The 21,164-nt window shown below is 47.7% G+C and overlaps 1 protein-coding gene across 1 annotated transcript in view; it reads right to left on the bottom strand.

The window, feature by feature from the left end:
• LOC119453374 (fatty acid synthase-like) overlaps nucleotides 1–21,164 on the bottom strand; it is a 112,142-nt gene that overhangs the window by 72,920 nt on the left and 18,058 nt on the right. Inside the window, 6 exon segments of the mRNA XM_049667927.1 lie at nucleotides 664–867; nucleotides 1,879–2,108; nucleotides 3,746–3,935; nucleotides 7,073–7,468; nucleotides 10,441–10,742; nucleotides 16,654–16,887. Of these exon segments, the coding sequence (XP_049523884.1) occupies nucleotides 664–867; nucleotides 1,879–2,108; nucleotides 3,746–3,935; nucleotides 7,073–7,468; nucleotides 10,441–10,742; nucleotides 16,654–16,887 (1,556 nt within the window).

Here is a 21,164-nt window from a genome sequence, read left to right as displayed (position 1 = left end):
CAGTAGAGAAAAGCAAGAGACGTTTAGAGTATTGGTGGAAAAAAAGCAGGAAACAGATTGATACGACCTGATTTGATCTTTTATTCATAGGTAGAGGTACAAGGTAAATATTGAGGAAAAAATTAATAAAGTGTATACAAGAATGCTAGATAAAAAGATGTATAGCATACCTGACTAGATAACGCAGGTGAGGTGACTGTCACCACCTCGTTTCAAAGGGGAGGCCATTAAATCATCGTCATCACATTTGATGCTGGAAATTCCTTTTTTGTATATAAGTAGGACATAAAGTAAAATAATAACAAGAGACTGGTGGAGCAAGCCACTGCTTCGTTCATAAGGGGACGCTCATAGCATGCATCCATCCATCCACTGCAGCGGCGGCGCCGGCCGTGCGGGGGAAAGAAAACGAAACAGAAAGTTCGCCTTCACGCATAGCGTTCGCCGCAAGCTTTTCACTCCTGAGTCAGTAGCGGCGCCCGGCTCCTTTGGACGTCGACGCATGTACGCGAACGAGGCCGAAGCCTCGTCGCAGATACGTCGCAATACTTTCGCATTCATCCATGCAGGGATACCTAAGTGTCCTTGATTTTTTTTTCGGTCGTATAACAGTCTAAAGTTATATAGGTGCGCGGGCGAGTGAGTGCAGTGTTTGCCACTCACCAACAGAAGGCAGTGTGGTGCAATCTCCACCAAGATGGCGTCCCTTGGCACGTGCTCCAGCACCTCGCTGAAGAGCACCGGTGAGAGAAGGTTGTTCACGTGGTACTCGGCTGAAGAAAGCTTGGAGGTGGGCTCATGCCAGCGACTCTGCGGCACTGACGAACTCACCCATCGCTCGCTGCGGGGTTTAGGCTCCGGAATAACCTGGCGACAAATTGGAACGAAGGACGTTTAAGTTGGACAATGTTTAGGCAGACACACATATTCCCCAGGCATTCATCGTGATTAACAGCAAAGTGCGTTAGCCAGGTGTCTGTCATATTGAGCGACATGCAGGCAGAATTCTTCCGATGCATGTCATAAATTAAGAGGTGGTGGTGTCGACTGCGCGCACTAACCTTCTCATTGCCTTTCATGTTTATTTTTGAATTATCGTGGTGGAAGTGGGGATGGCGCATGTGGGAAAAGAAAAGCTAAGGGAGCGAGAAGACTGCAGGGATATTTGCATAACACGTGTGGCTTGACCCTAGGGGTGGTATATTGAAACTTGGAAGTCTACTCTTCCGTATTATTTTACCTTAGTTTTTGTTCCTTCCAATAAAACTCAATTTAGAGTCAGCGCAGTGTGCGCGTCGTCTCTCTGCGTTCTTTTCCTGTCGTGCTGCAGTTAATAATGTATCAAAACCAAGTTATGCCTCGGAATTTTGAGAATGACAGCCCACAAAGAAATGTCATGAAACAAAACACCGACCTGCATGCCTTTCATGTTAAATCTTCTTAGACTGAAATATAAAAGTGCGAAACAATAACAGAAACCTGAAAATGATGTAAATTTCTTGTCGCGGCTCTGCACTACCTCCTGGATCGGCCCACACAGGAGGCCGCGTTTCTACCGGAAAGCTCGCCTTCGTGCATAGCGGTCGCCACCAGCGTTTCCCGGTAAACGTTACGGTTACATAAGCTGTAGTTGCCGGAAAGTGTCAGAAGCAGCCAGGGGTCTTTGAATGCGTTCGCGTTCCACTCTTAAAGGCGAAGCTTAAGCATCCTCAATTTCTTTTCTAAGAAACATGATTGTTTAAACAACTTTATTGAGACTCCTGCGAAGTTAATTAGGGGCGGGCCTCAGCCCCGCCTAGGCTTCGGCCCCGAGCCCTTGGATATATAAGTTTTGAAATTTTCTTTTTAGCTCCTCTTTTTTTTTATGTGCGTATATACCTTCCTGAGCAGCTTATCCAATGGGGGCCCGATGCACTGAATGTAGGGACTGTGGAAGGCCACGCCCATGCTGTCCACTTCCCGGGCAAACACGTTTTCGGCCTTGAGCTCGGCGACCATCTTGGCGACGGCCTCGGCCGGACCGGACACGGTCACCGAGTCCTCGGCGTTGTGGCACGCCGGGACGACGCCGTCGCGGCAACGTTTGGCCACTTCTTCCCACGTGAGTCCTACAAATAACATTTTTAGGTTCGATTAGTGTTCAGCTTTTCAAGATAGCCTGAGCAGCTCAAACCTGTACTCAGATCCACGATAGCAGCGCACGGCAAAACGACGACACAGAAAGGAAAATAAAAGACCGCATGAGTGATGTTTGCAGACTGAAACTATATTGGAAACAAAACTCGAAATATGTAGTTTGAAGAGCAAAACGGAAAAAAAAGAAAGTAAATAAAAAAAATCACGGTGCCAAACGTGAGCGGGTTTGTTATGCAGAACATTATACAGACATCCTCACTGACTGCCCATACCTTGTCTGTGTAGTATTCTGTATAACTCACCCGCACAAATGTGGCACTGTGAATTTTTTTCTCTTCGTTTTTATTTTTTTTTCTTGTTCTTCATGCTTTCTAGGTCGCGATTCGCTTCCGATAAAATTTTATTTGCCAAACAACACTTATCCAGTTTTTTCTCTTCCTTTGTCTTCGTTTGAACGCGCTCTGCTATCCGGGATAAGTTCCAACTCGTCCGATTTGGCATCTTTGTGCATGTTCTCGGAGGCATCGGGATGGAATAACTCTAACGCAATCCGTTACGTGGCCTTCGGGATCGGTAAGTCACAATGACGATGATTTATTGGCATCGCCTTTGAAACAGGGCGTTGACAAATAGTCACTTCAGCTGCTTGAGTTACTCAGCTATGCTGCACATGCTTTTCATTCGACCAAGGAACGTGCCCTCAACTGATTGGCCCCTGTGGATACGTCCGATACTTGCCACTTTTTTTACTGTGCCGAGTAATACGGGTGATCAGACTTCTGGTGCCACAAAAATCTCAACTGAAGCCAGGCGTCTCTCAAAACTGCATCTGTTGGGTGGAGGAAAACAGCTTTCCAGAGACATCGCCGCAGTTCTTGCACGATGCTGAGTTACTAGTGTATATTTCACATTTTATTTTATTCCTTTTATTCCCCATATGCGTTGCGGAAAGTCATTTCCAAATACACAAAAAGATGTCTTGTTACCCTTCAGTCATAGTGTTTACGTGTTACTGTGATTGTCTTTGTGCCCTGTCTTTTTTCATACTCGTTGTGATGGCAACCAGTACGAAGCGTATGGTCTAATGACCCTTGATGAAATTCATAAAATTTTCACCATGAGTAGCCCCTAATATATATATATATATATATATATATATATATATGAACAGGCTATAGCGATTAAAAGCGAGAGAGACGCAGGGTAGCAAACCGGACGTCTGTCTCGTTAACCTCCCTGCGTTTCGTGTCTTCTATTTCTCTCTCTCTATCTATACATATCAACACATCACAGCTCATTTGCATATTCATGTGTTGTCACGAGAAATCTGGAACTATTTCTTCCAGGAAGTTAGGTGTTCACATTGTACGCTTCCTTCATAGATACCGTTTGAAAGAGTCGTGGTGGAGGGGGGGGGGGGTCTTTTTGTTTACAAACAGATAATGAAGCCAAAGAAAACATACGGGTAAATTATTTGATGCTCTAATTCCAATGTAGATCCGATAAATTAAATGACTATGGAGAAAAAAAAAACTAGAAATTCTGAATTAGGAACTCCTTTGAGACGCCTGTCAGCCGGAACTGAATCTTCCAGCGGTGTGACACTCACCCACAGCGGCCATGGCTCCCCTCGGTAAATTTCCCACGTCGATGCAGTGCCCTCGCCAGTAGGCGCACAGCACTGTCTGCTCTGCGGTGAAGCTCCCGTCAGCGTAGGCGCAGCCGAGCTCACCAACTGAGTGACCCAAAATGCCGTCCGGATGAACGCCGATGGCTCTCAGCATGTCGACCAGTGCCACCTGCCCATGGATCGAGAATATCAAAGGCACGCTGAAGGAAAACACAAAGTTGTTGTATGCCTAATGTGGCCAGATTCCTCAGATGCCAAAGTGAGACGGGGGGAATGGAAGGGGAGGAAGGCGTCGCAGGTAGAAACGAGATATAGGATTCTTTCCAAGTTTTATTTATGACAAGAGGAAGTTTTTTCTAAGCGATTCAATAAATTTGCACTTGCGATTCGGCATTATTCCAGCGGCTTCCAACACCACATGCGTGACAAGCAAGACGGCATGACAACGGCCAGTGGTGTCATCCTGGACATTGTCGAGTTCCGCCATATTGTCAAATTTGGTGATGGTGGCATTTTGTGTCAATCAGAGAGGCCGTAGAAGCCCTCTGGGCCTCTCTGATTGGTTAAAAAAATGACCCAATACAGCGTTCGACTATATGACCGAATTGGACAACATCGGGAATGGGTCGCACTGGCACCGTGACCTCTGGTCAGTCCGCTTTGGCTTTGGCTGTGGCTCGTCAACCATCGCACTGCGAACTCCCCTGCCGGATGAGTGGCAGCAGCACTTGCGATCTTATAACGGTTCAGAAAGGGAACCATTCTCTTGCCCACGCGTGATTGGTCAGAATGACGCTTTTTTCTGACGAAAGCGCGGTTTCTATCGATTGCTCAAGGTCAAGCGAATGGTTCGCTTTCTGAACCGTTCCACTTGGAACGCACCGCTGCAGAACGTACCACTTACGGCTCGTAAGTTTTGTCGATCCAGCCACAATGGACTTCGCAATGCGATGGCTAACGAACCGTAGCCGAGCCAAAATGCACTGACCTGGGGTCATGGTGCTAGTGCTGCCTATTCCGGATACTGTAAAATTCTGCCATACTGTTCCACAATATGGCGGAATTTTGTTTAAAAAGGGTATTCGCTCATCGTAACACTGGTCAAATCACTGGTTGTTTTACCTCGATTGAGACAAGTCGTTACCCGAAAACGGTGCATTCTTATTGAATGACAATAAATTATTGAGGGAAAACACACGGAATGCGGGAGATTGAAATTCAAGACGACGAGCAACACGAGAAAAAGGTAAGAGCGGGAGCCAATGTTTCGACAAGTGGACTTGTCTTTTTCAAGGCGACACATGCTCTCCTCGGCACAGTATATATAGGGACGGTTCTTTTAAAGGGTGGAGGAGATAATGCGGGATGGTGAGGTAACGAGCGAGAGTGTGTTTGCGGCGAGGGTGTAGAATTGAAAAGAAAGATTACGCGGTGGAGGAATTTGAGGCAGCGCCGTGTGTTAGCTGGTTGACATGTCATTGTAGGTTCCTCTTTTTGTGGAAAGGGTCTGTACGACGGGTACTGGAGGTCAGTGAACTATGGCGTCTGAAAGAGAGAATAAAAGTAGCGGCAGAAAAATGGTGCTCCTGGAAAAAGAAAAATGGGGGGGGGAAATATATAAATAAAACAATGAAAGGAATCAGTGAAAGGAAAGGGAGGTGAGAATATTATTGACAATCGAATAACAAAACAAAGAAGAAAGAAAACTAAGCAACCAAATGAAAAATAACTAAGTGCTGGTGACTATAATTTGAAGTTTAGCATAGCGAATCGATTCTAAACCTCCCTTTGAAACATTCATGCCTATTAGTCCAATGTCTTGAACTTAAGGTGGTGGTGGTGAAAACTTATATATTGGCCCTAAAATTGCTGCGGAGAGACTACGGGTGGTCGGAGGTTCCTGGCTTGCGGTGGAGGGCCCTTAGTCCAAGGCTCCGCTTGCAGCTGCCGCTCTGCGGACCCGGTCAATCAGACTCAGCTGATCGTCCAGGCTCTCGCTAGCCAGCAGATCTCCCCATCGCTCCGCTGTATGGTGTTGTATGGGGGGTACGGTAGTGATATCCTGACATGCCCACGTGATATGATATAAGGTGGCTTTAGCTGAGCACCATGGGCAGTATGGATGAGGTACGATTCTGTATATTTCCTCTCTCGCGCGGAACGGAAATTTGACTGTAGTATGTAGAGTTTAAGTTCGTCAAAGTTATGACCCGGTTGGTTGAAATGCTCGGCGACGGCTTTGGAAAGCTTTTTAGCTGCGTCCGCGCGACGTTCGTTTCACCTGACGTTCATTGCTTTTCCCGTTTCGCCGATATATTGTTTCTTACAGAAGGAACACTCGAGCATATAAATTACATAGTAGCTAGTGCAAGTGAAGCTAGTTTTCACTTTGTGTGCATATCTGTTTGCGGTACTTTTCATTTCAAGGTCACTTTGAAGGTGTCTGACGTTTTGCACCTGGGGCGAGAACATGCTTTTATTACGGGGGAATGACGTTGGCTGACTTTTGCATGTACTAACATGTCTTTAAAGTTACTGTTGCGGCGATAGGTGACCCTTGGTACATCTGGGAACGCTTTTCTCAGACGCTCGTTACTTGGTAATATTGGGTGGTATTTTCGTAGGATGTTGCTTAACTTTGGGAGGGCATTAGATTATTTTGTTATAAAGGCTGGCGATCTATCAGATTCTGGTGTAGGTTGTTTCTTAGCTACTGCCGACTGTATCTTTGATCTTGACGCGACGGCATAAGCCTGGTCGAGATAAATTTGTGGATAGTTTCGTTCCGCTATAGTGTTACTTTAAGGTCATTTAGGTGGTGGACATAATCGTTGCCTTCGCTACAGATTCTTATTCGTTTCGCTTCTCTGGCGCAATCTAGCGGTGCGCCCGCGAAGTCCCCTCTCTATTTACGTGGCCTCCGAGATTGCATCCGTGCGTGTTAACGCTGAGAAATAATTCCTTGCTGCCCGCAGGCATTTCGGGGCGCAGCGCTCTATGGTCGGGCTGCAGTGCTCGAGGAAACCGAGTCACGCGGGTTCATTTTCTGGGACAAATTTTGTAGATGTTTTTTTTTTTCAATTGCGGCGTAAGGAAGCTATAGACAGAGAGACAGAGGATAGGCTTGGTCGACGCAAAGTTACTCAATTAGGCCACAAATGCTAATCGCATTAAAAGGGCTGTCAGACGCTATACCGAGGAACCCAGTGCAGTTACACACGTGCAGACACTCCGCCCCTGTAGCTGGTCCTACAGATTTCCGCAGAAAGTTTTCCGTCCGCAAAAAGGACGAGACTATAGATTTACCTGAACGGCCGCTATGGAGGCGAGAACACAAGCGGAGCTTTTCTTCAATTCCTCGTCGCCGGTCCCGGTCAATGCGTCCATCAGGTCCAGGCCGAAATTTCTATGCGTCAGGTCGTGTGACTTGCGAATGGAGCTCGCGAACACGTCGAACTGCATCATCTGGCGAGCCATGCCGTCCCACTGGCAGCCCATGCCGGTGAAGACATACCACAGGGGCCGCTTCTCGAATGGAGCCTGTTCGGACACCTTGACGACGTCCTTCCCGGAGCAGTCGACCGGGACGATGGCGAAGCCCCGGCAAGGAAACTGCTTCGCGTTCGGTTGCCCCACTCGGTTGAGCAGGGCGTACGCTGAATCTGGGTAGGGTCCTTCGGCCTCCATCCTTGCCAGTGTGCGCTGAAAACGTTTTGCGGATCATTGGTTTCGTCGGACATTGATAATTTGTCGTAGGTCATTAGTCAAGCTTGGTCCAATTAAAAAAAAACTACTAAGGATAAGAGATATATATATTATCAAGGCATTTTGAAGTTACTTCGGTGGATTCATGAGAGTACACTGTTAGAGACACTTAAGAAAAAAAGCATAACATCACCCGCATTTGTTCATTACTTTTCCGCGATACCAAGAAGGCCCCTGTTACGGTCAGAAGGTTAGCATTCCAAAAGAGGCGCTGAAACAAAACATAGGTGGCGCCGCCTTCTGAAAGTTTTCACACCCCCTTGCCATGACGTCACGGATTTTGGCGACGTCTGCTCGTGCCTAGCTAACATTTTAACCGTAAAGAATTACTACATTGTGTTCCAAAAGTGCCAAAATCTAAACGTGGCAAGCAGCAAGAACGTTTAGTAAACCAGTAAAGACTAATTACAAGAAATTTCTTTTGAAAGTCATGACGTCACACTGACCTACTAGCGCTCGAGCTACGGCGCGCAATGCAAAAAAATAAAGGTTCGATGGTAATTTTTGTGTAATAATCAACCTACTACGACAACATTAAGGATTATAGAGTTTTCACACAACATTTAGTGTTTATCTTGAGTGTCCCGTTAATCAAACAGCCTGCCACTGTAACACCTATGGAAGCTGATGCGCAAGGGGGTTCACAATACAGGAAATTATAGTTGGGTGCATCTTTAGAAGGCAGTGACATTTGCCCCTCAAAGGCGCATGCACACGAGCCTCCACCAATGGGCGCCCACTCTAGCCTGACGTCATGAGCCGGGCGGCCGGTTACCCCGCCGACGGATAACATGGCAGCCCGCGCTTCCAGTTGGGCCAAGTCGCGTCAGCGGGACTATTTCTTTAGTCCGAAGGCAATTGGCAGCCCCGCTTCTGTAATCTGGGCGGCGCCTCTCCTGCCTTCTTAGGTTGTGCCCAACTATAAGTAAGGGCTGATGGTTTTATGTTTGCCCTCAGCGCAGTTTTCTTCACCTCTTGCCAAAGTGCCTCAATAGGCGGCGACATTGCACCCAGCAATGCAGACATGTACAAATATTCAGTACTTCTGAAACACGAGGAACCCGCCGTGGTTGCTCAGTGGCTATGGTGTTGGGCTGCTGAGCACGAGGTCGCGGGATCGAATCCCGGCCACGGCGGCCGCATTTCGATGGGGGCGAAATGCGAAAACACCCGTGTACTTAGATTTAGGTGCACGTTAAAGAACCCCAGGTGGTCCAAATTTCCGGAGTCTCCCACTACGGTGTGCCTCATAATCAGAACTGGTTTTGGCACGTAAAACCCCATAATTTAATTTTATTGCGATAGCAATTATATGGACACTCAAAAGCAGATTTCTGCCGTCGGCGTCGCCGTCGCCGTCGCCGTCGCTGTCGCCGTCGCCGTGAGGTTCCGTATGACGTCAATGGAGATGAAATCGTCGCCGCGCGCCGAACGCTGTATGTGCGAGTGAAAGGGCGCGAGGGACGCGCGCTTTCACGGGGAGTGAACGCACGGCGGAGAAGAAACGCGCGTTCTGCTCTGTGCTCCCTTAAGGGCTGCAGAAGTAGGCGTCTCTTTCCTCCTCTACAATCACCATATATGTAGAGCAAACGTGCCTTCTTCCGACGCACGAAAGGCCGTGGGGGGGAGGGGGAGGGAAGGGAAGCGACGTTTAGCTGCGGCACCAAGTGCCTATTTATATCAGAGGCTCCGGCCACAGTCACCAACGCCGCACGCATTTTGAGCGAACGCGGGCAAAACGCCAACGGCGTCGACAACAGTTCTGCGTTTTGCCGGTGCTGCTGCATGTCCAAGTTTATACAGCTGATAAAGCTGCTATCATTACTCCGTATAGCTCTCTTCAAATTTGCTATCGCAATTGATGCTTCACCTTTCAGGTGAAACTGCGACAACTTTTTTGAATCACGAGGAGACAAGAAGAAGCAAGCAACCCAACGGCGCGCCGATGTGTCCTTCCTATTCCGTCGATAAATAAAAGTATCCGAAGTAGTGTGGCGCAAGGTAAAATCACCAAAGAAAGAAAACAGGCAAAAGTACATTTCTGTCTCCATTTCTGTGTCCTTTTTTTCCTTGTATGTTGTGCCTTTCACGACAGTACCAACTCAGGTACTGTAGGAGAATTCAATTTTCTCGGGACCAAGCGTACCGAAAATTGCTTGCGCAAGACGCGCTGGCCCCGCTTAGAACTATACAGGCTGGCTCAGTGATCTGAGTGGCTGCTATTCTGGCACCGGTCTTTAGCCATTACCTCTCAGCCTTAAGCCGTGGTACCGAAGTCCGCAATAGAGGAAGCCGTCCCACCACCACTGACCATTACTAAACCTTTTTTTTTCTGAAAGGGAATGCTTGCGGCAAGAGTGAGAGTAATGCATTGGTTGCTTCATTACAGACTAAACTGAACAAAACGCTGATCGCATCAGGTGCGTAACCATTTCGTTGCACGCCTGCAGAAGTCCCAAACAGAACAACGAAGAGCATTTCAGGGTTTCTAGCTTAACATGTTTATTTTTCTCTTTGAATAATATGATTGATTCATATTGGAAGCTAAATATTTCGACAGAATTACCTATCTGATTGGGACAATTAACTAGGAAGTTCGGTGCTATTCAAAACAACAAGTGGACTTACTAGACCCGACGTTTCGGAGACTATTCGGCTCCTTCTTCAGGGGGTTAACAACGGGTATAGTGGCAAGGTGCAGCTTTTAGAAGTCCTTCAAGATAGGACTTTGAAAATCTCCACCATCTCCATCGTTTAACCACTGAAATGGGCGCCGAGCTTGCTCTCTGAAACGTCGGGCCTAACACGTCCACTTTTTGGGTAGACTTGCTTCGGAATTCCCTTGATATCGACCATATTGATGAAAGGACAAAGGTTAGGGGGTAAGGATTACAGATCTTTAGCATCACCTCTAGAGAGTCTTTTGTCCTGCCAGCCATGAGGACCAGCCTCGGTAGCTCGGGCTTCTCGCGCGGAACATCGTTCACGTGAGGACCAGGGTTCGGCTTCAGGATGGTGTGAACGTTGGACCCTCCGAAACCGAACGAGTTGATGCCGACAGCACCTCCGGAAAATGGAGTCGCCTTGGCCACGACTTCCACGCTTCCGTCCAGGAGAGACGGGATGTTCGGGTTCGGCGTGGCGTAGTGGAGGTTTCCCGCGATGGTTCCTGTCTCCATTGTCAGGATGACCTTCGCTAATGAGCTTAGGCCTGCGAGAAGGCGACGCAGAATTCCCATTGCGGGATCGTTATAATGCGGGCTCAGTAGTTCCCGGCCTATAGAAAGCACTACGTCCCCAAATTTAGGGGAGCGTCCTTGGGAAACTAGAGCGCAGGCATGACGAGACACGAAGAATACACGCACAAGCGCTCAAACACGACGTGTATACGTGCTCTGTCTCGGTGCCTCATTGTGTCAGCAACTAGAGTTTCGGATGAATAAAATACCAACCATCAGAACTATCCGTCCTATTGCAATGTTAGGAATTGTTTTACATGTAGCAAATTTTAAGTACTATTCTTTTCGTCCACGTATGGATGTGCCGCCAATTTTCAGTCACAAGAAGCTAACCAAATCTTTACGGTGGGCCGTCCTGCCACGACCAGGCGTCCTGGCGAGCAAATGTTCGGAGACACTCAGCAGACAAGCCTTATAGCTTATAGTGCAGACATAGAGATAACCTAGCTATCTTCTATAAAATAGAAATTTGCATTTTGTAAAGGTTATTTTGTGTTGCATACAAGTTAATTCCGTCTTGTGTTTCTTTTCTTCCTGGTGTCGGGCGTCTATAGCTCTGTGATTTAGGCAATGGACAAGGTATATATCAAATGGTGACAACGACAATGCAGCTATTCGGTTTATAGGTATGATCAAGTGGCATGCATTTTCCTTCTGAAGCATCAGGAGCAATGATATTTCACTTTAATTTCTTGTGAGATTTTGCGTGCCTCTAGAGTACTTCAGAGGTTGGTACTTTATAGACGGGCCTTGCTACTGCTGAAATTCTGGCTCTCAGAATTTACCACGTTTGTGTCACTTTATAATGTTGTTTTTCTGTACCTTTAAGATGTTGTGTGACCTGCGATATATTTATGTCTTTCTTATTTGAAAGAAATATATACTAAGCGGTACCATACCCTTATACGAACATCGTGTTTAGTTGGGTTCAATAAGACAAGTCACCGCATGTATTTCGCGTGTATGTGCTCCTTCCTTGCTACGTCTTGTCTTAGAGTTATTACGATGAGAGACAGCAGAAGCAGGTCTAAACCCTGGTCTACTCGTGCCAAAACTTCGCTCTACGGAACAGTGTGCTTGCAAGTCTTTCTTTGATTGAGCTAAAATAATCAAACACAAACCTAAAAAAAGCGCGTGAACTTATAGAAACCTTTCATGTATAAAGGTAGAGTGATACTTGTCTATCTGAACATTCAATTAACAGCGGAGCGGTTTAAGCACTAGGTTGCACCGCGCCATAAAGTTTCTCACTATAACACCTAGAGGGTAATCTGGCGCCACCTTCTGTGCGAGTTTCTTAAGGGGCGATGTGCCGTCATGGGAATAATGGGATGTGTGTCTGCGAGGCTTGTGTTGGCTGGTGTTGTACGAGGCTTCGAATAAAACGTAGATATGGCTACACAAATAACGCGTTCTTCAAATAAAATCTACATAAAAGGCTTTCATTCACCCATATTACATCTCTCAATAAAGTATACTCACCTACAATGCAGAATCAAGCGAAGAAAGGCAAGAACAGATTAGTCGTTCCAAAGCAAGCGAGAATCTTGTCGCCTGCACTCCAACTTTAGCGGCCAGCTGATACTTTTTGCCTTTCACATAATTGTACATCCAATAGTAAGTTCTCAAAATGAAACAAACCATGCTTTTGTGTAACATTAGGCTAAAACAGCATTTTACGTACTGTTTTAGCAGAAAATAAACCATTGTGACAGACGGACAGCGAGAAGGGCGAGCTCCTATCTGCGGCCTCGGTAAGCGCTGTCACGGCCGACGTGGCAGAGCAGGTGGCGGTTGCGCTAGCGATGCAGTATTCTAAAAGGTCGTATATCTACACTGACTCACGCGCGGCCGTAAGGGCTTTCGCTTCGGGAATGCTTGCGACACAGGCGGAGGCGCTTCTGAAGAGCAAGTCCAGAACTAATTCTGACCCCGTGCATTACATTACGTGGTTCCCCGCTCACATGGGTGACAACGTGATGCCGGGCCGCCCGAACCCCAATGAGATTGCTCACCGCCTTGCGCGAGAATTCACGCGCCGCGACGGTGGTGAGGCTCCATTGGATCCGGAGCAGGTCGGCCACAGCGACCCCTTATTAACATTCCATGAGATCGTCTCCCACTATAAAGAGGAACGCAGGCGCTTCCCGCCTCCACACCCAATTCTATGTAGAGCTCAATCGATTACGCTTAGGATGCTTCAGACAAGGTCACATCCCTCGCGAGGTTTCCTAAGCAGGATTAAGACAGAAATTGACGCACAGTGCCCGGATTGTGGGGAGGAGTTTAGCACTCTAGCCCATATGCTCTGGAAGTGCCCTGCGTTACGGGATACGTCACTCACCAGCGAACAAGACTGGGACGAGGCCATCTCTAGTACGGAACTCAAGCTCGAGTCCATGGCCGTCCAGAGGGCCCGTGAAAAAGCAGAGAGGCCTGGCCTCCCGGTTCCGACATGGGGGCCGCCAGCGGCGAGCCGGGGGCCCCAACGGGTCTCCGCCGGCTAGTCCCTCAGGACCTCAATAAAAGTTCATTGTCTGTCTGTCTGTCTGTCTGTCTGTGACAGACAGAACGGTGCTAACCAGGCGCGTCTTCAAGGCTTTCTGGCTCACCGAGAGCGATTCCAATCCGAAGCCACAATATACGGGCATTCCCATGGATACCACAGAGCAGCAGCGCCAGTTTTCCCTCTAGGATGTAGTGAGAATAGAGCACTGCACGGGCTCGGGCTTACCCGAAAGCCCGGGCCCGGCCCGGCCCGTGGGCCGGGCCGGGCCGGGTAGAGCAGTTTTTTCACGGGCACGGGCCGGGCACGGGCCGGGCTCGGGCAGGGCTCGGGCACGGCGTGTGCTTTTTGACGCGGGCCCGGGCCGGGCTTGGGTTTTTTGCCGCGGGCCCGGGCCGGGCTCGGGCTTTCTGGTGGTGTGCATGTAACTTGCAGCGAGTTATTCTCGGGCGTCTCAACTCTGAAAAACATGTATTTTTCGGTCTCGGGCCGGGTTCGGGCCAGTTTCGAGCCGGGCTCGGGCCGGGCTCGGGCCTAAGGTAAAGGGGTGGCGGGCCGGGCCGGGCGGGTAACGTAGATTATTTCCGGGCCCGGGCCGGGCCCAGGTCTCGCCATAAAAGTTTTGATCGGGCTCGGGCGGGCCGCCCAACGTAAAAAAATGTTGCAGTGGCTTAGCTCGGCTATGCCAGGATATACGTAGCGTTAGCAAAGGTTCAGCTGATTATTCTTAGCTTTCCTGGTTGTCTAGATTGTCAAGGATTAGCTTGATTGTGATGCTTACTGCTGCTCCAATGACACACACAAACGCCAGTCAGAAGCGCAGCGGCTCCAGCGCAGTGTCAGACGGCGACTGCACAGCGAGCGCGCGCCGGCGCCAGTGCGTCTACCACGGCTACGACGTCACTCCTCTGGAATGCGCAGACCGGCGGCGGTGAGTCTCGCGCAGCGGCGGCGGAGTGCGCGAGAGGTGCCGGCTCCGGTGGCTCCGGTGCGCAAGCCGTGTGACATCCCTAATCCTTGCGCATGCGCAGCACGGCTCTTGATGTGCCGCGCGAAACGGGCTTGGCTAGGCCAGTGTAGCTAACGCTACAAAACGGGCCCGGGCCGGGCTCGGGCTGAAAAAATCCGCCCGTGCAGTGCTCTAAGTGAGAAACCCTATGCGCCGCGTAGTGCGAACAAGAACTGCTCCTGACAATGACGTCACCGCGCGTTGCCTAGCAACCACCTCGCGGAGCGGCAGCGGCGTGTACTTCGCCTCCTGTCCGTGCCGTACCAACGCCTCCTATAAAGTCTTTATAGGAGGCGTTGGCCGTACACATGTTGCCTTGACATGGGACGTTAAGGAGAGGGACGGAGAGCATGCGGGTGGCGCGCGCTATGCTCGAGAGAGAGAAAGAGGAAATGAGAGCGAGAGAGAGAGACAGGAAGAAATTGTAGCAGCACTAACGAGACAACGCGCAGAGCTGCTACCGACGCCATCTGCGTTTCCTCGTTTCCCCGCGTTCGCGCCGAACGCGCGCGGTGTCCTGACTGCAGCAGGCGCCTCTGGCGGTGGCTCACCACGTTTAGACTAGCCACGCACCGGCAAGTGTGGAGGCGCAGCTTGGCCGTGACGTCAGCGGGGAGATAAAGCTCGGAGCGACCGTGGCGGAGCAGAACTCTCGTTGACTCTGTGGCAAATACATGTAGCCTTGACATGGGACGACCAAAGAAGATCCGGACACTTGAAGAAGCCGCCGCTCACCTTGAAGTGCATCGCGCAGCCAAGTGGGAATCTGCGCTTCGGTGGCGAACCAATTCAAAATACCGTGCCTAGCAGCACTTAACATTTCCTAGCGAAACTTCGCCAAGCCTAGTAAAACCTGGAAGAAGCTAGGTCGATCACATGCTCCGCTGTTTACTCCAGCCTTGCACCACTAGTGCAAGCTGCCCACATTTTTCTTTCAATGCTAGGGCGCTATAACGTAAAATGATTCCAAACTGTTTTGATTCTAATTTCTGCAATCGGCCTCCACGATTGGTCCAAATATTTCTGCGCCACTCCCAACTTCGCCTGTCTGTCACCGGACGTCACGAAAACCGCGATAGCTCTCTATCTTAGATATCGTGTACAAACTGATTATGCATGATTAAACCACACAGAAGAAAAATAATCATTCCTTATTCGATGCCTTTTCACCATTAGCCCTCTGCTATTGGTCCAATGTTTTCTGGCTACGCCCACTTCGCCTGTCTGTCACGCAACCTCACAAAACCGCGAAAACTCACCACGTCAAAGTGACGTGTACGCAAAAAAAATGCATTAATGTGCCGAACAAAACTGATTTTTTTTCCTGAATAGCCACGGAATGCCCCGTTCCGAAATGAACAGAAGATGGTTGCCCGCCGATCCCCCAGGTGCATGATGAAACTTTTTGCGTGGCAGTAAAACGTTATCGAGCCCTTTCGGCATGCATACTAAATCACTCTGCCAACTGTTCCTTGCTGAGGATCCGTTTTAGCGGCATTCTTATCCTTCCGTTGCACGCCGCTGCGATTTTCAACCAGCCATCGCAAGCTAAGTAAGGCGAAGCGGACTAATCAGAGAAGCCGGCACTACCCTCTTCATGCGGTTAACTATTTTCACTCTGCTGGCTTGGCTCCATCGAAACCCTCTCCACTAGAACGTGCACCTCGCCTCTCGTCAGCCAATTACATAAACTAAACCGCTGAGTGTAGACAATGTTATTAGCTTCGAAATCGAACAAAGGTGACCTCCCATAAACGAGGAGCGTGTTTGATTGGGCTGTTCAGACAACGCTGCGGGTCACCGCCCGATGCTTGCGTCGTGGGTTACGTAAGTTAGACGTCAGTAGTTTGGAATTTTATTTATTTATTTATTTCGTGATACTGTCAATCCCATCAGGGACGTTTACAGGAGTGTGTTAGAAGGGTCTGTATACATTGTGGAACAGGCATTCACATAAGTTTACAATAGCTACGTAGAAGGTAATGAACCTATGTTAACAGCATTGAGCAGGGCAAAATGACAACACATAATCAACTTATTTCAGTTACATACTATGTACAGCAAAAGAAAAGAAAAATAAAGACAGGCAAGCAATACAACGAAAACAGTATGGAATCATTTTACGTTACAGCGCCCCTAGAGTGTCAGAAGCCGCTCCTTTTTGATCTACTTCATGATGTCACTTAAATATATGCGCGCAGATTGTTCCTCTTGTGTGTATGTGTGAGTTTTTCTTTTTCTTTCTAACCTTCAGTTGGCAAATTGAGCGCTCGTTCTCTGCCTTCTTTTTCTTGGGCTGCCGTCGCTTTACCAAGCTGATTTCAAGCATGCATTCATTGCAACAAGCCCAACTTTCTACCTTACGCACCGGAAGCGGCTTCCGCGTGACCCGCGTTGCTCTTGATGGCTCCGACGAGAAGCGGCTTGTCCCGGCCCGGCCCGCAAAAGACGTTGCTGATGGCTCCCAGCTCCTGCGGATCTCCGACCTTGGTACCCGTGCCGTGGGCCTCGAAGTAGGCCATCTTGCACGGGTCGACCTGGGCTTCGGCGTACACCTCCCGAAGAAGCTGTTCCTGCTGTTTTCCCGATGGGAAGGTGACACCTGTAACGTCGGATGAGAGGCTCTGACAAAGTGAATTGAGGAAAAGGGGCACAGGTTCAGCATATGTCGAACGCGTACATGGTTCGAAGTATTGAAGCAGCAGCAAGTGAACGATAACATGCAAAATAACGCAACACAAACGCAACTTGCGCTGAACTAGCAATGGAGTCATATATATATATATATAGTTCAAAGAATTTCTGTGCCGGCTCCTACGATTCTCTGCTCATCTGATCCATCACCATCATCAGCAGCAGCAGTAGCAGACAATATTTATGCCCACGGCCAGACGAAGGCCTCTACCTGCGATCTCCAATTACCCCTGTCTTGCGCTAGCTGATTCCAACTTGCGCCTGCAAATTTCCTAACTTCATCACCCCACCTAGCTTTCTGCTTTTCTGGACTGCGCTTCTCTTCTCTTGGTATCCATTCTGTAACTCTAATGGTCCATCGGTTATCCATCCTGCGCATTACATGGCTGGCCCAGCTCCATTTGTTTTTCTCTTAATGTCAACTATAATATGGGCTATCCCCGTTTTCTCTCTGATTCACACCGCTATCTCTTCCTGTCTCTTAACGTTAGGCCTAAGATTTTTCGTTCCATCGCTCTTTGTGCGCTCCTTAACTTGTTCTCGAGATTCTTTGTTAACCTCCAATTTTGTGCCCCATATGTTAGCACCGGTAGAATGCAATTATTGTACACTTTTCTTTTTAACGACAGTGGTAAGCTCCCAGTCAGGATTTGGTAATGCCTGCGCCGTATGCACTCCAACGCAATTTTATTCTTCTGTAAATTTCCTTCTCATGATCAGGGTCCCCTGTGAGTAATTGACGTAGATAAACGTACTCCTTTACAAACTCATGAGACTGGCTGGTGATCCTGAATTCTTGTTCCCTTGCCAGGCTATTGAACATTAGACAGTTTTAGTTTAGCGTTTTTACGCTCCGCTTAGCTGCTGAGCGGAGCGGGAGCACGAATGCGCATGCGCTCTCCGCTTAGCCGCAAGCGAGCTAGCGGAGCGAGAATCACGGTCCGCTTACAAGCTGCCTAAGCGGAGCGGGGAGCGTTGCTGCCGTCTTTCGCTAGCGAGGGTGGGCGATGCACACGCCCTCTCTCGCGCGTGCATCGAAGCACCTTGCATCGATGCACCAGTCGTGCGAGCGCGAATAACTTGTGTAATACACCTCCAACTTGTTCTTTTAGGAAATAAAGTGAATCGCACAGCTAACAAAAACGTCGCCTGCGCATTGGCGTCACAAAGGATTGGATTGGATTCGAAATGCAACCTCGCTGGCTATCACGTGGCGTTCACCAAGTCGAAGCTTCATTTTCCACTCGATAAAATGGACCGGTAACGCATTACAAGCATCCGTCTAGATACTTCATGAACAAATAAGTTATATAGATTCGTTTTACTTTGTAAAAGTGACAAAATGGTTTTTTTTATTTTGTTTCACTACGCTGAATTTGGCCAGAGGGCGCTGCAACTACGAAAGGTCCGCTCCGCTACGCTACACGCATAACTAAAACGTGAAAATCGCCCGCCGCTCCGCTGTGGCTTAGCGGGGCAACTCTGAGCGGAGCGGACCGTAAAGACGCTCAACTAAAACACTCTATTACCTTTGTCTTCTGCATATTAATATTCAACCCCACTCTTACACTTTCTCGGTTAAGGTCCTCAATCATTTGTTGTAATTCAGTCCCCATTGTTGCTGAATACGACAATGTCATCTGCAAACCCAAGGTTGCTGAGATATTCGCCGTTGATCCTCACTCCTAAGCCTTCCCAGTCAAAGAGCTTGAATACTTCTTCTAAGCATGCAGTGAATAACATTGGAGAAATTGTGTCTCCTTGCGTGGCCCCTGACTTGATAGGTAACTTTCTACTTTTCTTATGGCGAACCAAGGTAGATGTGGAATCCTTGTAGATATTTGCCAAAATATTAACGTATGCCTCCCGCACTCTTTGATTACGCAATGTCTCTATGACTGCTGGAATTTCTACTGAATCAAATGCCTTTTCATATTCTACGAAAGCCATACAGAGACGTTGATTGTATTCCGCAGTTTTCTCGATTACCTGACTGATGACATGGATGTGATTCATTGTAGAATATCCCTTCCTGAAGCCAGCCTGTTCTCTTGGCTGACTGAAGTCAAGTGTTGCCCTTATTCTATTGGCAATTATCTTGGTGTACGTTTTATACAATACTGAAAGCAAGGTAATTGGTCTATAATTCTTCAATTCTTTGACATCTCTCTTCTTATGGATTAGTATAATTTTGGCGTTCTTCCGACTTTCTTCTACACTTGAAGTCGTGAGGGATTTCGCATAAAGGGCTGCAAGCTTTTCAAGCACGATATCTCTTCCATCTTTGAATACATTGACTGTTATTCCGTCTTCTCCAGTAGCTTTTCTCGTGGTCATGTCTTCCAAGGCCCTTCTAACTTCATCGCTAGTTATAGAAGATGCCTCTGTATGCTGTTCTCCACTACTTCGAATGACAGTACCTTGGCTGCTCTGAGTAACTGTACAGGTCAGTATAGAATTCTTTCGCTGCTTTTACTATCGCATGGAAATGGCTGATGATGTATATATATTCTTATCGGGCCGCTCAGATTTCTTTCTTCTCGTTCATTATATATATATACATATATATATATACACATAATGAACGACAAGAAAGGAAACCGCGGGCCCTGATATTTTATTCTTAGTCCTATTATAATGTCCTTCAACTCATGGTTGGCTTATTATAATATGACAGTATATATACGTATATAATTACGCACATGGGTTTTCGTTCTTCTTTGTCCTTCATTTACATGTATACCCCCCCCCCCCCCCGAGACCCGAATACAGCTATGGGACATAATCGCTTTTCAGTTCGTGTATACTGGTATGTTACGAATGTGACAGAATTTTTTTCTTTATATACCATGGTTAGATGTCAAAAGCTGGATATCCATGTAACTGAAATAAGTAACCATCTCCTCAGGTTTGCTATTGTGAAAACTGCACTTCATAGCCTAAACACAAATATCAGGATCCTCGACTATCACGCAATGCCGAGAAATTCGAAGCATAACTTCCACGTTGCTTTCCGCCGTCTATGACAACGCCGAAGTGTTAAATGTCTCGAAAGCGAATGACAAGAATATGAGTTAACCACTTCCGCGCAGTGTACTACAAATGGCTTCGGAGTTAAATTTGAAAAAAATGAAGGCAATGCGTGAAGGCACAAAAGGTCCAGGAGTATATATATATATATATATATATATATATATATAGTGAGGGAACGCTGGCGTGAATAGTGGGTAGGAGCCAACCGTGCACAAAGAAGAGGACGGGCGCTCAAGCTGCGGCCTGGCGCCTTTGGGCGCGGCCGGCCAAGACTGGAGCTGCTGCCGTGGACTGCGGGGCGAGGCGTTTCCCCATGTGTATATATATGTATATATATATATATATATATATATATATATGCGCATGGCATAAGACTACGAGGACTTGCTTCCTAGGTTCCACGTTGGGTACATTAGGACATAATTTACGCCTTGAAAGTACACATTTTGCATGTTCAGATGTTGTATCATGCGACGCGTTAAAAGAGTTAGGTGCACTTGGACAGTGAGCCGATAGCACTTTTGTTCCCTGGAATGATGTGCAGTTGTGCAGTAGTAGTAAAGCACCTGCTTCAGAATCGCGGTGTTTTATGGTTCCAACGCACTTAACTTCGCAAGTTTTTTTTTTCGTTGTTGTTATATATAAAATATTCGTTTCCGAAGACTCGAGCATGATGCTATTAGAGAAATTGAATTACAAGGAAGCGTGATGCTTCCGTGATATTTCAATTCAGAGCTCCCGACAATGGAGATGGCCGCAGTAAAATAACGAGTTAATTGCTATCCACTGCCAACTAATTTGAAGGGTTGTAGGGGATGCAGAAAATGTCATTTAGGTGAGTTCAGCGGTTGCTTATTAAAAATGTTTGCGTTTTACAAGTATTTGAATGGAAAACTTGAAACTGGCTCCGAGCTAAAGCTTCCACTTCATGAAACTACCGCCATTTTGCCTTATATCACAAAGCATATGGTTAGCGTTTCTCAGTTTCTCATATGGTTTCTCATATGGTTTCTCGACCACATTTCCCAAAAGGCATTGCCTTTTCATGTTTGTCTGTGTTGTTTGTTAAATCACTCTGGATTGCGCGTTCTTTCTTGCTTATCGACAGGCGGCAAAACACTTCTTTGTAGCAGATTTCCTTTAAGGTCAGCA

Source organism: Dermacentor silvarum, chromosome 5, assembly GCF_013339745.2.
Source record: "Dermacentor silvarum isolate Dsil-2018 chromosome 5, BIME_Dsil_1.4, whole genome shotgun sequence".
NCBI lineage: Eukaryota > Metazoa > Arthropoda > Arachnida > Ixodida > Ixodidae > Dermacentor > Dermacentor silvarum.
The sequence above is the reverse complement of the archived record's forward strand: the minus strand, read 5'-3'. Positions and strand labels throughout refer to the sequence as shown.